The sequence below is a fragment of the Drosophila santomea genome, chromosome X (assembly GCF_016746245.2).
Source record: "Drosophila santomea strain STO CAGO 1482 chromosome X, Prin_Dsan_1.1, whole genome shotgun sequence".
Taxonomy (NCBI): Eukaryota; Metazoa; Arthropoda; class Insecta; order Diptera; family Drosophilidae; genus Drosophila; species Drosophila santomea.
In genome coordinates, this window is record NC_053021.2 from 20026188 (window position 1) to 20042219 (window position 16032).

Genomic DNA, 16032 nt, shown 5'->3' on the forward strand with positions numbered 1-16032 from the left:
TTGCAGTCTCCCAGGATTGTCTATGAAGTTCACACAAAGGCGTCCCAAATTCGTGAATATAATAAAGGAACAATATTCCTTGCTAATTGGATTTTTCAACGATATCGGATTTTGAATATGAAACTTTAGTTTCATAGTTTAGTTAAGTTTCATACTAAAGGTAAAAAAGTCTTTCTTTAAATGCGAGACAATGCGACTTTTACATATGTCAGGAATCAGTATCAATTTCAAAACATTTTATTAACGATTTCAATTAACAGCAAAAACTCGGTCAATTCCCCCCGGAAATAAATAAACTGCATTCATCATTCGTTATTATTTTTCATAATTTTATTTCATATAATTGTTGAATTAAAGTTTTATTTAGATATTTTTTGTTTAGTTTTCTGTTTCTCAAATAAAATGCTTCCGTTACATTTATTTCTTTCTTTCATTACAAAGAACTCTCTTTTGTTGTTGATTCATTATTGCACAAATTGTTGGTTTAATTTCTATATATATTTAAATATGCGGGGATCTTGGCTAAATTATACACATAGTTTCGGTAACTCTTTTTGGATTTCCCATTACTCTGGTATACATCAATTACACTTTTACTTCGATTCCATTGGTAAGCGTGTGAATTCATATATATATAAATATATATGTATATATATATATTAAAAGAATGTGCTATTTGGACATTTCTAACCGATTCCTCAACACACACTTTACCATCCGCGTATTACATTGATTTTTTGTTTGGAATTTAATTTGCTTCTGGTTCTTTACCACTTATGAACTAACAAAAAAAAATTACATTTTAAGTTTTTAAGTGTCATAGATTGCGGTTGCGGGTGTGCGGTCTACCATTTAGTATACAGTTATCTCGTTATATGCATATTTATAGTTATATATTTGTTTTTTTTTTTATTCGGTTAGCTTAGATTGCACATGTTTATACACATTTAAAGGACACGCAGATCGAAGCACATGAAATGAACAGTAAACAAATTCACGAACATGGATTACGGCTTAGGAACTCAGACATACATCGGCTCTACGACCCGCCCCATCAGGCAAATCCCTCCCCCAGAATTATACTTCCTTCCACCTTCCACCTTCCACCATCCCCCTTCCACTCTCAACACTCATATCTTACACAGAAGAAAAAAACAGTACACTAAAAATCAACTTGACTTTGGCTTCACAGTGCTTACGACTAGTTTAAAGTTTCTATGTATTTTCTTCGGTTTTTGGTATTCGCTTTCTTGATAATGACTTATCGCTAACATGACTAGTTTTATGGCTCGGGCTTACCACGGGCCTGGAAAAAATACCTAATACGAAACAAAAGAAAGTGCACAGATCCAATGCTGTTTGAAATACATACATATTTTTTTATGTTCTACAAATCCACTGAAATGTTTATGGAAAGGGCATACTTTTCGCCCTCAAAATTTGCTAAGTATTTCTGTCTTAACCTCTAGTTTATAGTTTTGACTTTTTATTTAACTATGCGCTATGTGGAGGGCTTTGAAGCACTCCGAAAAATTCTACTAAATGTTGATCATTTTGGTTTCACTTTATGGCCATAATGTTATAAAAAAAAAACACACACACACAACTTCTAGAGTTTTAAAAACAATGCTTCGGATGCCTATTAGTGGGATATGAAATATGTTACGTCCGCTAACACTATATACAGATAAATACTTTCTTCGGATTGCCAAAGTAAAATATCCACTTTTGGACATCCAACCCTTTTTCCATCTCCGATAACATCGTCATTCCCCATCTATTTACAATCAATATTTTATTTAAGTGTATATGTGTATGGCGGTTCCAGTTTTCGATAACCGATTGCTTTTAATTCAAGGGAAAAGTATTTCGAAATTCGACATGTGGTCGGAATAAGTATTCTCTAAGGTTTTGGCATATTAAATCGTTGATTTTCGATATCAAGTCGATATTTGCGATAACATAGTAATGTACATGCATACTTAAGCGGTAATGCTCGTTGAAAGAAATGAAGGCTTAGAAGATACCGACTTATCGATAAAATCGATTTCACAAATCGCTAATATCGAAATTCCTCTCAAATCGGAAAATCAGCAGCTGGACCCGCCCTTGACCCCCAACTATGTACAGATTAGAAGCCCCCAAAGCAGTTCATGCCCCCGCCCATGCCCATGCCCATGCCCATGCTCAGTCCCACCCCCACTCCCACTCCCGCCCCCATTCCCACGCCCATCCCCGCCTCGTGCTGCGGCCCGCCCCCCTCGCACTATAGAACCGCCGAGCCGCACCACAGAACCTGACCTCAATAGGGCCTCCAAACGCTGCCCCCATTGTCGGTGGGATTGTGGTGGCCGCGATGGGCAGCTAAGGCGGCCACCTGCCGATTGCTGTTCCCGTCCTCGATGTTCCTCACCGAGGCGCCGCAGTTGCCTATCAGGGTCAGGTCGCCCGGATGGGTCACGCCCCCGCCGGCCATTATGTTGTGCTGCTGCCGCACGCCCACATTGCTGATGTGATCCATGACGCTCTGCAGCTCGCCGTGCACGGAGGAGTTCGGCGAGGCGTGGGCGGGCAAGGTGTGCGAGTGGAACCCGTGGGCGGACTGATTGGCAGCGGTGTACAGCTGGGAGTACAGCAGACTGGCGGGCAGCACGGGATACAGCGAGCCATTGCATCCGGCGGCAGCGGCGGCGGCACTGCCATGTCCACCGCCCACCACGCCGGTTCCGCCGCCATAGGCCGAGGCCGCCGAGTGCTGCGCCTGGTTGACAATGCCCGGGAAGTTCTGATTGGCGCCCAGCATCGAGGGATTGCCCACCGCCGAGGAGGCGCCGCCAGCACCACCGGCACCACTGCCCGCCGCACCACTGCCCGCATTCGAGCCCGCACCACCGTTGGCCGCCCCACCGCCCGCCGTGCTGCCCAGGTTCGGTGTGTTGGTGGTCAGCAGGTCCTCCTGCACCGGCGACTCCGCCTGCGAGCTGTCCGACAGGCTACGCGGTCCATTCTGGCTGGAGTGCACGTTGTACTCGTTGCTCGCGTTTGTGTGGTACCGCGGCACCAGTATGGAGTTGCCGCCCGCACCGCCGCCTGCGCCACCACCGCTGCCCGCTCCACCACCGGCGGTTCCGGCTCCGGCACTTCCGCCCCCACTCGCCCCGTTCACCGTGGAGGAGATCGAGGTCTGGCCGCCGGCGCCCAGCAGACTGTGGTGCGTCATCTGGCCACTGGTGGAGCCCACCAGGCTGCTCAAGTGTTGGTCCAGATCGCTGGCCGTCGAGTCGGGCAGCACTGCAAGAAAAAGGAAGTGGATATTCGAAGTTAAGAATGATTTGTCTGGAATTTTAAAGATCCCCATTGATTCACCCGTATTCTAACTAATTTTACTTGCTAATACTAATACTAAGTATTTTACAGCGCTTTCTCATGGATCTCCTCGAATAATGCTGGATATTCAAAGTTAAGAATGATTTGTCTGGTATTTTAAAGTTTCCTATTGATTCCCTATTGTTACTAATTTTACTTGCTAATACTAATACTATTTTCTCAATTTATTTTCTCTCTTTAAATAATGCTGTTCATCTTTAAATTCAAATTGCGATTACTTACTCGGCACGCAGTCGCGATTGGTGGCTCCTCCGAAGTCCTGGTTGTTGCTCTGATCGTTGGAGGAGCAGGTGAAGCCCAGCGCCGGATTGTTGAACTGGGCGGAAGTGGGCGTGGTGCAGGACGATAATCCGCTGCTGGCCAAATAGGGTGAATATGCAGAGGCAGCTGACCCATAGCCCCAGTGCGTGTTGCTTGCGCCTGCAAATTACACAAATTACGAGCATTGTAGAGCACTTGTTTGGAGTTATAGTACTTTAATAAAGAAAAGTAAATGAGAAGTAAATGAAAAGTAAATGGAAAGATAAGAGATAGTAAATTAGTGGTGACCACATTGTAATGGATAGGAACCGCGTCTAAAGTTAGTCTCAAAAAGCATAGCAAATACGTATCTCATAGCCTGTGACCAAGCATTAAAACCCCGGGTAAATAAATACAAGATAATTGGGGATTAGCAGAAGCTCCCTACGAAGGTCTAAGGTCGAAGGTCCTGCCCTGGCGATTTGATGGCCCATGTGGGCCGCTAATTGGAGGCCACCTCCTCCTCCGTTCGTCGATTTCCGCGCATAATGCGGGACCTTTGCCGCCATTTTGCGGAGACAGGAAGTAAAAAATGAGCAGGATACACGACAAACAAATCAATGGAATGGACCAGGTCCTGCCGAAAATTCAGTTCAGTTCAGTTTGGTTCAGTTTGTTGCGCCCATTTGGCCATTTGCTGTCGGGGGCTGTCGGGGGTTAAAACAGAAGCCAGGGCGTGGCGGGGATGGGAGGGTAGGGGCGGAAAAGAAGAGCCAACATTTTGCGGGTCGCCGGGACCCATGCACAGATAATTAGGCTTAATTAATAGCCCATTCGGAAATTATTAATTAGTTTTTATAGGCGACGGGCGCGTTTTCGTAGCCGGATATTGATTTTGTGGTGGCTTTATTAATGCTATTGGCTTAAATGTTTCTACCTCCATTAATTACGTGGCTTTTTGTGTACAATTTTCTCTGTGGGATGTGGGATGTGGAATGCGGGATGTGGGCTACTCTACACGGTGTCTGTCATTATTCGCGGCAGTGTGCGTGCTTTTGCGTCTGTGTGCGGGAGTGGTTAGTCCTGCCTGTTTGTTGTCACACTGATTGACTTTATTTGCGCATATTTTGGGTCCCTGAATTATTAACAAGGCACCGGACAGCGGATCTTTTACGGCCTTTCCTCGAAGTGGGGGACAAATATTTTATATACTCGCACAACAAAACTCGCTTTCAATCCAATTAATCCAGTGACTAAGCTCAAGCATTCAAGTCACCTGGCAATTTAGAGGCAGTAACTTTAGGAAACAGAGAATGATAGTATTCCCCCATAAAAAGGTATATAAAAAGGAGTAGTTCCTTTGGTCGCCGATAGAACCTCAATTTCTTTACAAAATGTACATGGGTTCCGTGCTCTTGCTTTTCCGGTTGGGTTTCATGGTTTGCTTTTTGTTTTTTTGTTGCGAAATTAATAAAATATATGCCAGTAATTAAGTCAAGCAGAGACTGTCAATAAAATTTGTTAATAAATAATTCAGGATATTTTGCTTTCTGCATATTTACAATTAATTTATGGGTAATCAGTATCAACAGACGCATTCAGTAAACATTATTTACTTGTGTGCCGCCGCTCCCCCCCCCCCGACATACATACTCGTATTTATGTGTGCTACATAATGTGGATTGCCTTTTCAGAATCCTGTAAATCGCGCAATTTGCATTTTGATTTGTGCACTGGGCTAGACAGTAAAATATTGATACAAAATGGGCGTTTTCATGGGCTGACAGGCGAAGGAGACGTTCAAATTGGCGGGCAATTTGCATTGATTGAGTTGCATTTTATATTTATGGCGGCTTTTTATTTACATGCGCGTTTTCAGTTCACCGGAATCGATTTGGTCAGTGGCGGTAATGAAAGACAAGTGGCAAGTGCTCCAAAAATAATGAATTGAGAAACTACTTGAAAGCACTCGATTCACGTCTTAATGGAACAAACTTTGGAGTTGGAGTCTTCACCAAATTAAGGAATTTACATGATTTTATTGCCTTGCGAGGAGCAAAAACAAGTCCGAGTTTCAAGTCTCATTCAAGAATGCAATCCCGTTCGTTGCATTTATCGCTTCGAATTGCCTACACAATTTCTTTTAATTTATGCGAAATTAAAATGCGTAAAATTAATGCATATAAATATACTTCGGGAGGAAAATGCACGCGCAGACATAATTAATTGATGCTGAAAGCCCAAAGAAAATGAGTTCGGAATTTAACATATTTTTTATGCACTTGAGCAAAATTCTTTCATAATTGTTTTCCGCAACAGTGGGTATTTGGCATTATGCATCGCATATATTGGTTAAATATCGCATACTAGCGTTTTTATGCCTCTTTTATAACTCTTTGTCTTTGCGTTTTTCTACTTTAACATCGTTAATATGTTAATTTCATTATTTTCTGCTTTTTTAATAGCATCAAGCTCTAAAGAGAAAATCACATTTGTAGCTGTCGCAATTTTTTTTTTTTAGCCCCAGGCAGCTAGTTTTTTGGGAATGGGGACAATGTCTAGTCCGGCTTTTGTTGCTGTTGCTGTTGCTGTGATGTTGTTGTAATGTAATTAATTGTCAATTTAAATTGAAACATCAAACTTAATATAAATGCATTTTAAAATGTACAATTAAATTTGTTTCACCTACGCGAGAGCACATGTGCAAAAACAGCAAGAAAAATTCTCCCCCACAAAATTAATTATTGATTTTGTTATAAATATTCTATCATTGGAGCTAGTTGTGAAACCGGTGGGTTGAATCTAAATAGTTTACCGCGTCTACCGAGCTCATTACAAAATAGAAGATGTATGATTTTTACAAACAGAAGCAGCACCAATGTTGAAAATTATGTGAAAATTGGAAAAATCACTGCCATGTGTGCTTGACAGGTTGCATGTCTTGGTATTATATCTATATTATGTTTATATATATAGCTGATGTCTTAGCTTACAGTTCTTATTTAGTGGGTATCAACAGCGTCGAGCAATTTAGAAACACTACGATTTCGTTTTCGTATCTGAGCTGTCAAAATTAGCTTACATTCGCCTGGTTAAATGCATTAAATTTATTTGACTGCGTACTTTTTCATTTAAATCATAATTTGTATGCGAAGCTCTGATTTAAAAGCGCTTTTTTAGGCATTGACTTATTCCTCTCCCCTCCACAATTCTGTGTGTGTGTGCGTGTGCTTGTGTTTGACCAACGTTTATTTGTTTGTATAGTAAACTTTGGTTAAATAAAGTGGCCAACAGTTTAACAGCAACAATAACAACGAGCCCACTTAGCCCAGAAAAAGTCTATATGGCACGGTGACCCGCAACTTTACCACATTCAAATGGCCGTCCAATAAGCGAAAAAAGTGTTTAAAGTTTTTTGTGCTCATTAACCGGCGACGCATACATATACATATGTATGCCATGCAATGCCAACAATATAGGAAGTAACTAAATATATTAATGTTTTTATCGTTGGGATTAAAGACTTGAAGTTTGACGAATGCATTAATAATAATATTTGGGAGTCGTTTGCTGCATATTTATGAATGAGTGTGGATAGCGGCTACATGCTAATTAAGGGATTAAGTGCCTTGTGCAACATTAACTGCATAGCTTTACATGACTCTGAGCTAATCGTTTTTTGCGTGATTTACCCATAAATCCTTTCCCAAACTACCCATTACTTCTGCACCTCGAGCCACCATTAGTGGCATAGAAATATAAGTTCGTAGGCCACATAAATGAAGTGAGGAAATAGATTTCTTCCCATTGGTAGGGGTTACTCACTCTGACAATTGCCAATGGGCGGCATCCGGAAGCCGGAAAGTGGATCCGTGGAGAAGTGGAACGGTCGTTGGCCGAAGGCGAAGTGGAACTGCTGTTGCTGTCCTAAAAGGGATAACACTAAGTTTTTTTCAGTTATAATTTTCTGTCCTTAACTAAATGGTTTTATTGCAATGGAACAGTGAACGGTTGCAAATACGCGCATACGGTATATGAATTGCTAACTAATTTAATCAGTATTAAATGAAATACTCGTAACATAATTGATTCCTCTTTCAGCTACAATGTCTTTGAGTTCATATACTCCTCGTAGTATTTTCCATTTGCAAGCGTTCACTGTACCATGTGTGTGTGTGTAATTGTATAAATGACTGTATTCGTTTTTCTCTGTCTGAGTGAAAACTTCAATGACAAACACTTGATGAGTGACATTTTGTTGCTTTCAAATCACTTAAGATGTAGGGATGGCCTTCCCCGCCCTTCCAAGACCCCAAAGAGCACTATCGAGAATGGATTTTATGTGTACGAGTATGTGCATATGAAAGTAAAATGACAATGGCCCAAAAAACTTTCTGCCAACCGGCGACACTTTCGGCTAAATTTTGGGCCCGCACTAAAATCCTGCGGCGGCTGCAGTTATCTGCCAGCTTGTATTCATTATAAAATAATAACCTTTTGTCTGCAGCTTAGAGTCCTGTGTGCGAACTACCCACGCCTCTTGGCCTCCACCCCTTTTTTTGGACTCTGTCTGGCATTCGGGGCATATAAATCATTTCATGGATTTGAATTCGGACCGAAACCAGATTACACAGACCAGCTAAACTTTGGCTCTCCCCCTGCCTCAGGACTCTGAGTCTGAGTCCTGGAACATATGCAAAGTAATATATTTGCATCCTTATAAATATGTAACGGGCAGGCAGAGTGTGTGATAGAGCTGTCTAATGAATATTCCTTCAAGATATTCGGCATGCTGGAGTGAAGTGAAATGAAGTGAAGTATTAGCAAGGAAGTGTCCTTGCTGCATCAGCAAAGACCCGAGCAAGGACTTCAAGCGCTCGAATGTCCTGCAGTATGAGGTGGTAATATCTCAGAAGTGCCCTTCAGCCACCCAGCTTTTCTTTCAGCGATGAGCTATTCTTCAGTCAGCTAGTTATATGCAAAACTAAAACTCAAGTCTATTATATGCCGAAATTTAAATGCGCTTTAAATTAAAGTGTATACAGAAGGATTCGTCTTTTGAATAATAAACCGAATGATCTATAAGGAATAATGAAATAAATAGATTTATGTTGTACAATCGCAATTAGCCTATCATCACTGACAGCAATGAAATCCGAATGCCCCAGCTACGAAACTGCTTCCAAAACTACAAAACCTCCAACTCGTCTGCATCCTGAGAATTGCCTGCTGCTGCAGAACAATTTATCTATTTGGCAACTAATAAATTGCTATGCATTGTCCTGCAAATGAAATAGCCGGGTACTTGGAGCCGGGAGTCTTGGAAAAGGGCAGGAAGGGAACCCCAGCTCGTCCTTTCTTGCAGGACATACTTACTTGTCTTGGAACGGGGTTCGCGCGGCCCATCGACAGTCACTTTGATCGCCTTGTTGTAGGTGGCTATGTGCGGTGGATTCGTTGACACGGTGATGGTTAGCGTGAAGCTTTTCCCTGGAAAAACAAGGGAAAGCGAAACAAACAAATTTATGAGATTTCCCTTGCTAATGCCTGTCAGACATGCAAATCGATAAATATGTTTTTGGGGTTTTCTTTCGCTGTTTTTTCGTGGGTATTGTCACATCGTAAATGTGTTGGCCATAAAACAATAATGGTGTTGGTGGGAGGTTTCCTACTTTTACTGGTTTCTTAATCGATGCCTACGGCTTTTGATGGCAGTTGGCAAAACAAACGTATTTATTTGGGTGCACCAAAAACTATTGACATTTCTTTAGATGGAAGTTTTAAATCTTGCACCTTTTCGGTAATATTTTATTTTGCTCAAATTAAACTTGTGTATATACCCAAACTTTGTGTAATTCCTCGCATGGACTCCTTTATTTAAATTCAATTCCGGCCCCTTTTCACCTTTCGAAATGCTGAATTAATTACAATTTAAACTGATTTAGTCTGTCGACCTCCCTAAAAACCCTTCACATATGCGTTTTTCGCTCCCCAAGATTTATTTCGTTTGCGCCGCAGTTTTCTTTTAATTAACTTGTTTCAGCCAGTCATTGTCAAGTGTTGCCAAGGCCTCTTTGTCCGCAGCTCCTGCCATTTTTTGTCTCCCAGGATTCAATTAAAAGCATTTCAGGCTTCTTGAGCCGCCGCCTTCCTGTGTTTTTCCCGCCTTGTCTATGACAACGCGTCGTATGCGCGATCTGGGGGCTGGGGGTTTGCTTTTTAAGTTGACAAACAAAGCGTAAATCATTTCGGCACATACAAATAAACCGCCGACGTCCCCAAACCCCCAAACCCATATATACATATATATACGTATATGTGACGTGTGAAGGCAGACGGCGAGGCTTACACATGTCCTGGGCACACTCCACTGAACCAGGACAATATCTTCCTCTTCGCTTTCTTAAAAAACCCAAGTCTCTCAAGATGGGAAAACACTTTTGTGTTCATTTGCCAGCAAGTGCAGTTCATTGTTGCGCAATTCTTTGACACTTTTCGTGGGGTTTTCCCAGCCAAAAAGTGGATACTGCTGCAAAAGTTGTGAGAATGTGAGAATGGCAATGGATAATCGATCATTAACGCGAGCAATTTACAATGGAAGTAGAATGAGGCGATTTTTTCGATGGGAAATGACAAATGTTAGAGGGAAAAACCTGCTGTTAATCCATTTTCGCAGCTGAAATAAATCTTTAATTAATTGCAAATGTTAGGAAATGTACGAAGCCGATAAACAGCTTTCAGAACGCTATGATATTCACAGAAGTTTAAGTGAAAATTCACCCTTTTCTTGGGCAATTCAATTATAATCGGAGTGACGGCTTTGACCCAATTGATTGATAATCCCACAATAATGCCCACCCCAACCCGAAAAGCATTCATCTTAATCTCCACCGAAAGTGCGACAAATGGAAATGTCAACACTTGAGGAGCAAAACATTTCCGTGCGGGTGTGGCGGCATTTAAAATCAAATCCTGTTGACAAATAACCTGAAATCCTAGCTGGCAAATCCCCGGCAATTTACCGTTGCACAGGCGTCATAAATCAATTTGGGGGTAATGAAAGCACACACACACACACACGCACACGCACGCACACATCCAGGTGTCGCCAAGACACAGATACACACGCACACAAAGACGTTCGTCGACAGATGAATATTTAAAAATGAATTTAAGTATTGACGAATAAGATGGGAAATTAGTTTTAATAAATTTGCATTGAAAAAGCATTTTCAAAAACTATAATACGAAAATTCAAGCTGCAAAAGGAGTATTACGTTATTTTCTTAAACCTTAAAATAATTTGTAGCTTTTTAATGGTTTGCCTCTTGTATTGTAACATTCAACTTCGAGTTGGCCGCACAAAAGTATCGTTTTCAAAAATGCTAAACCGTTTTAGCTGCGAATCAGAGAGGCAACCCTTATTTCTGAGTGGCTGCCCCATAAGCCGTTGTTCCACTTCACTTCTTGGCCAAAAAAGACTAAGCCCTTGAAAGCTTCGAAAGCCAGGCAGTAAGTCGCTCCAACACCAAAATAAAAACATTTTGCGGCTTCTTTGGTTTTCATCTTTTTATGTTTGCTTATTTTGATTGCTTGTTGATTTCTTGTTTGTGTTTACCTGAGAGTGGATATATGCTCGAATGATTGATGGCAGGTGTGGCATTTTCGTTAGGGGTAGGCGATGATGCAGATATGGGTTTTTTTTTAAAATATGTTTTAGAAATAGTTTCCAATGCTTTGGGTAAAATCTCAAGCAAACAACTAGAGAGATCAAGTGTGTTGTAATTTCCCATTCAGCTATGAGCTTGACTTCGCATAATTCTCATCTGATTAGAATTCAATGGAATAAATATTTCCGTTCTCATTAAAGCTCGCATTGTTAGCTTGGCTTTTGGAGTAAATTGTCTCTGGCCAAGCTTAAAATTGCATTTAATTGCAGTTGGCGTTTTTATCGCTTCTAAGTTGCATTAAATTGGCGTCGCGCCCATGGGGCGTATGAGTGATTTACTGTGGCCGCTGCCGCCATTTTGTTTCGCAGCCGTCGCTGCTGCAGCTCCCGTCTAATTACAATAACAAATGCATGGCATATAGGCGGAGAGAGAGCCCAACAACCCCCACCCGCATACCCTGTCATGCAATTTAATTACCCAGCCATCGATTTATTTGGCCCAATGCTAGGCTACACTTTTAATTAGCAAAGTGCCATGCACATGCACGCATGATGATGACGACAACGCCGACGATGACGATGACGATGACGATGACGATGGCGATGGCGACGCTGTTGATTGGGGAGCGACTAGGTGTTGCGGTACTCGGGGCTTTAAGGGGTTAAAGTCGGTGCCTGTTTCCGCCAGTTACGACACCCTGTCCCCAGTCCCCACTCCTCAGTTCATAGTCCTTGGGCAGGAAAAAAGCTTACCCCTAATCGAGGGCCATCCCCTTTGAGGTTTTTATTTACACAACTCTCGAGCCATTTAATACGACCGAAAACAGCCGCAAAATGAACTGAGCCAAGAACGCCAGAAATCCCAAGCCGCCGAAAAAGATAAACATTCCCCAAATCTTGGCGACAGAAGAGACAACAACCCCTGGCTGAAAAAACAAAAAAAAAAAGGTGTACACCACCTCGAAGATAAATGCCTAGCAAAAGTTAAGTCGAGGCGTTAAAAAGGCAAGGAAAAAGGCAACTTTCTGCCAGCAACTGACACCTCGTCCTGTGAAAAGGACACGCCTGGCTGTGAAAAAGAAGGGAAATCAAGGAAACCATCCGGGCAACGAAGTCGTGCCAAATTGTGCACAATTTGCTTTGGCCTGCCTTCTGTTCCTTTCAATTTTCCTACCCTTCCCCGTTCCCCATTTCCCCTCTCCCTCTCCCTGTCCCTGTTCCCGGTGGGGCTTTGTTTTTGGCTCCAAAGTTGGTAATTGTTCGATCCTGGGGTGCGGATTTTCCCAGAGGCCTTGGGATATTTTCGGCCCAAGCAACAGGCAGGCATTTGTAAAAATGCTCGGTTATCATAACTTGACAGTGGGGCAGGCATTTGATGTGTGAAATGAAACATGACGAACCACAAGGACCTCGGGCGCCAGAGACAAGCGTTGGCTTTTGATTTCTTAAGCGGGTTTAAGAGGAGTTAAGCGATTTGGATTTGCAGGGATGAGACTCATCTTAAACGGCTTAATATGTATGCATTTACGTAAAGCACTTCTTACAATACTTAAAACACTTCTACTTCTCCTTCGTCGAGCTCGAGTTTGTTTAGCTTAAGCCATAGCTAATTTTTAAAACAAGCGATAACGCTCCAGTCAAGTCTCTCGACTAGCAGATACCCCTTTACTCGGCGTTACAGGACGTGTCAGAATGGGCATGCTTAATCTCTAGATTTTATAGCTACTGAGATCTTGACGTTCCTACGGACAGACAGTCGGTTTTCCAATGAATGGCCAGATCAACTCGGTTAATGATTGTGATCAACAACATATATATTCCTTCTTCTTGTTACATACTTTTCAATGAGTCTAGTTAACCCTCATAGTTCAGAAGTAACGGGTATAATTACCACACTAGTCTGCAGTTGAAGAAACACTGCGGAAAATGCACTCACGACTCTCGCTTTCCATTCCGGAGTCGGCCTAAATGAATGGGAAATTCCCAATTAAGGCGACGCAGTGGAAGGCGGGGGAAATGTGCAGCGGAAAATGTTAAAGTGAAAAGCGTAAGATGAAGCGGAGTCCGGAAGGGAGTGACGGACGAGGACGCGGACACGGATCCATTTGGCAGTGGGCGAATGATGACAATGACTGAGTTCCCGGCGAGACGCACACATGAACCTCATGCTCCACCACCGTGGTGCACTGCCCCCAAAGAACCACTACACCCGCCCACAATAACCGCTTCTATCCCCCCTTTTTCGCTGGTGGAGGCTTTGGTTTTTGCGGTTCCACCGCAGCGGATGCGTAACTGCCACACCCCCTTTTCTGGACCAGGCCAAAACGAGCAGCGGAATCGGGCTTAGCCCTTCCACGGCTGGAAAATCTTTTTTGGCCAGTCCTTGCTGATTGAATTATGGCTTGTGTGAATGATGGAGGGCTCTGAATCTCTATCGCGTCGCATGGGCGCCACTAACACTTTCAATAACTTGGCTTAAACACACACATTATTTGTACCGAAAAGCTGTGTGTAGTATTCAAAATCTTAAGACTGCCTTAAAAGGAAGCCACCATTAATGAAAATAGAGCCTTTTATTATTATGATAATGACTGATCTAAAATTCCCGCAATTGCCTTTCAAAAATAACGCCAGAGCTCACCATTACCAACTCAAAGTTGAGTCCACAGTTGACTTCACTTCCGTTCCGACAGTTTATTAAACACTTTAAGACAATGCCCCACACAAAACAAATGCTGACTACAAAAAATGTAACGACCTACCGAGTAATCCGCTTCTATTCGGTGAATGAAAACGATGACGACGGCGATGGCGACGGCGATGGCGATGGTTACTGCTGATGAACTGCTGACAATTTGTGCAGCGCTTAACAAGCGGTTGAAAGGATACAAAAGGATGCGAATGAGCACCAAAAAAATGAACTGAAAAAGGATGACAGCGATGCAAAAAGCGCCAAGAGCGCAAAAAGCGCAAAAAGTGCCCCCGAATAATACAATGGGCAAAATGGAGCAGGAGAAACAGGAGCTGGCAAAACTTTTGGGCGATAATTGAACAAATTGTTTCGAGTGCAGTCGGCGGGGCAAAAGTGGAGTGTTGATGGGGCTTTTAAAGAGCCAATAAGAGGCCTTACTTAACGGGAACAACTTTCGAGGACTGAGATTAACTGAAGATGCCTTGACTGAGCACTGCAAATTGACCTGATCGTGCAAAATACTTGACACGGTTGCACTAAAATAATATATATGTACCATCTATTTATCAATTCTAACATTATTTAGTTTATTTAGTAATGAGAACTTTCTATGCCGTGTGTGCTTTGCTTTACGGAACAAAAACAAGATACAAAATATTGAATAGAATTCGCTGCTTTCTCTAACTGCAACGAATGTGTCATGTGTGTGAGAAGCCCAAGAAAGTGCAAAATGAAAATCTTCGATAGAGTTTAGGTCTCTCTATTCGGAAAACTCTTGGCGCACGTAAAATGGGAAGCTGACTTTTGGACTCACCTCTGCCGCTCCGCCCGACGAACCTGAGGTCGTTGAACTTGGCCACCTGGTTCTTCATCACCGCCGTGCAGTTGCGCAGCTCCGCACAGTAGTTCTCATCGTTGCCCGCCCGCACGGTGACCATCGTGCCGTCCATGATGTCGCCCAGCGAGACGACCTTGAAGGCCACCGGCAGCGTCTTGTTGCTCCGCCAGTGGGGCGGCAGCACCGTGCATACGAAGAGCGGACTGCTCGTGCGGATCAGCTCGCCCGGATGCTCGGTGAGGAAGTCGCCCAGCGTCCGCTCCGCCAGGATGTCGGAGGTCATCTTCGTGTAGGCCTCATTCAGGAGTTGGGCGGGCGTGGGCGGTGTGTTTTGCTCCGTGTTGCTGTTGTTGTTGCCGCTGCTGTTGTTGTTGTTGTTGTTGCCGCTCGTGTTGTTGTTGTTGCTGCTGCCGTTCGTGTTGGTCGTGTTGTTGTTGCTGCTTGTGTTGTTGTTGTTTGCGGTATTATTATTGTTGTTGTTGTTGTTGGCATTGGATGCCGTTGAATTGCTCGATGTGGTAGTCAAATGCATTTTGTAGTTGTTGCTATTGGCGCTGTAGTGGTGATAGTGTTGTTGTTGCTGCTGCTGCTGTTGCAACTGTTGCAACTGTTGCTGCTGCAGATGCAGATGCTGCTGCTGCTGCTGCTGCTGCTGTTGCTGTTCCTGCTGCTCGAACTGCTCCAGTTGCCCTTGAGCGTGAGCCTGCACTTTTTTTAACCGCACAATTTTGTCGTCGTTTAATCGCACCTGCCTCGGAAAACAATCAAAATTCAGGATTTACCCGCGGCTGTAGCCAATGTCCTGCAAGAAGAATTTAAACAAATTTTAAAAAAAAACTTATTTGATATTTGTAGCACCCTTCACCAACTTCTTAAATCTGCGTTGAAACATAACATCGAAAATTTAGTAAATTAAATGGCCAAAATTCCTGTTTAAGTATATTGTAATAGTTGAAACATATTTTACCACTAGCTTAAATCGACTTGTTCATATCTAATTTATATCCTATTAATCACAAATTAACCGATAAAGCAAACCAGGATATTAAAAACATCATTTTCATAACGCTGCTTCAACCATTTTATTATTAAATGATCGAAATGGCACAACTAAGTGACTTAAAGTAAAGCCCCCTTTGCAATTCTTGTTTGGATAGCATTCCTCCACGAACCGAATCACCCAGTGTCAGGCTTCCGCATCCGATT

General features: G+C 42.8%; 1 protein-coding gene across 2 annotated transcripts; it reads right to left on the reverse strand.

Annotated features, from left to right (window-relative positions):
- Positions 1 to 2269: 2269 nt before the first annotated feature.
- On the reverse strand, positions 2270 to 15404 carry LOC120455784 (runt-related transcription factor 3). Of its 2 annotated transcripts, none has more exons than XM_039642241.1 (5): positions 14803 to 15404; positions 9004 to 9117; positions 7453 to 7554; positions 3610 to 3807; positions 2270 to 3291 (listed from the first exon to the last, which is right to left on the reverse strand). In XM_039642241.1, exons 1-5 carry the CDS (start codon positions 15356 to 15358, stop codon positions 2303 to 2305), a joined length of 1959 nt encoding a protein of 652 aa, XP_039498175.1. In that variant the 5' UTR covers positions 15359 to 15404; the 3' UTR covers positions 2270 to 2302. The 2 variants fall into 2 exon arrangements, with proteins under 2 accessions (XP_039498175.1, XP_039498174.1); XM_039642240.1 differs by having other exon boundaries at positions 7453 to 7569.
- Between the last annotated feature and the right edge of the window lie 628 nt (positions 15405 to 16032).

What these genes read in the sequence shown, in the direction of transcription:
- LOC120455784 (XM_039642240.1), bottom strand. Translation starts at nt 15,358, where the DNA reads ATGCATTTGACTACCACATCGAGCAATTCAACGGCATCCAATGCCAAC. An exon ending in CGTCGGGCGGAGCGGCAGAG is followed by an intron (nt 9,118 to 14,802) that starts GTGAGTCCAAAA and finishes TTGTTTTTCCAG; the next exon opens with GGAAAAGCTTCACGCTAACC. An exon ending in CGAACCCCGTTCCAAGACAA is followed by an intron (nt 7,570 to 9,003) that starts GTAAGTATGTCC and finishes AAAAAAACTTAG; the next exon opens with TGTTATCCCTTTTAGGACAG.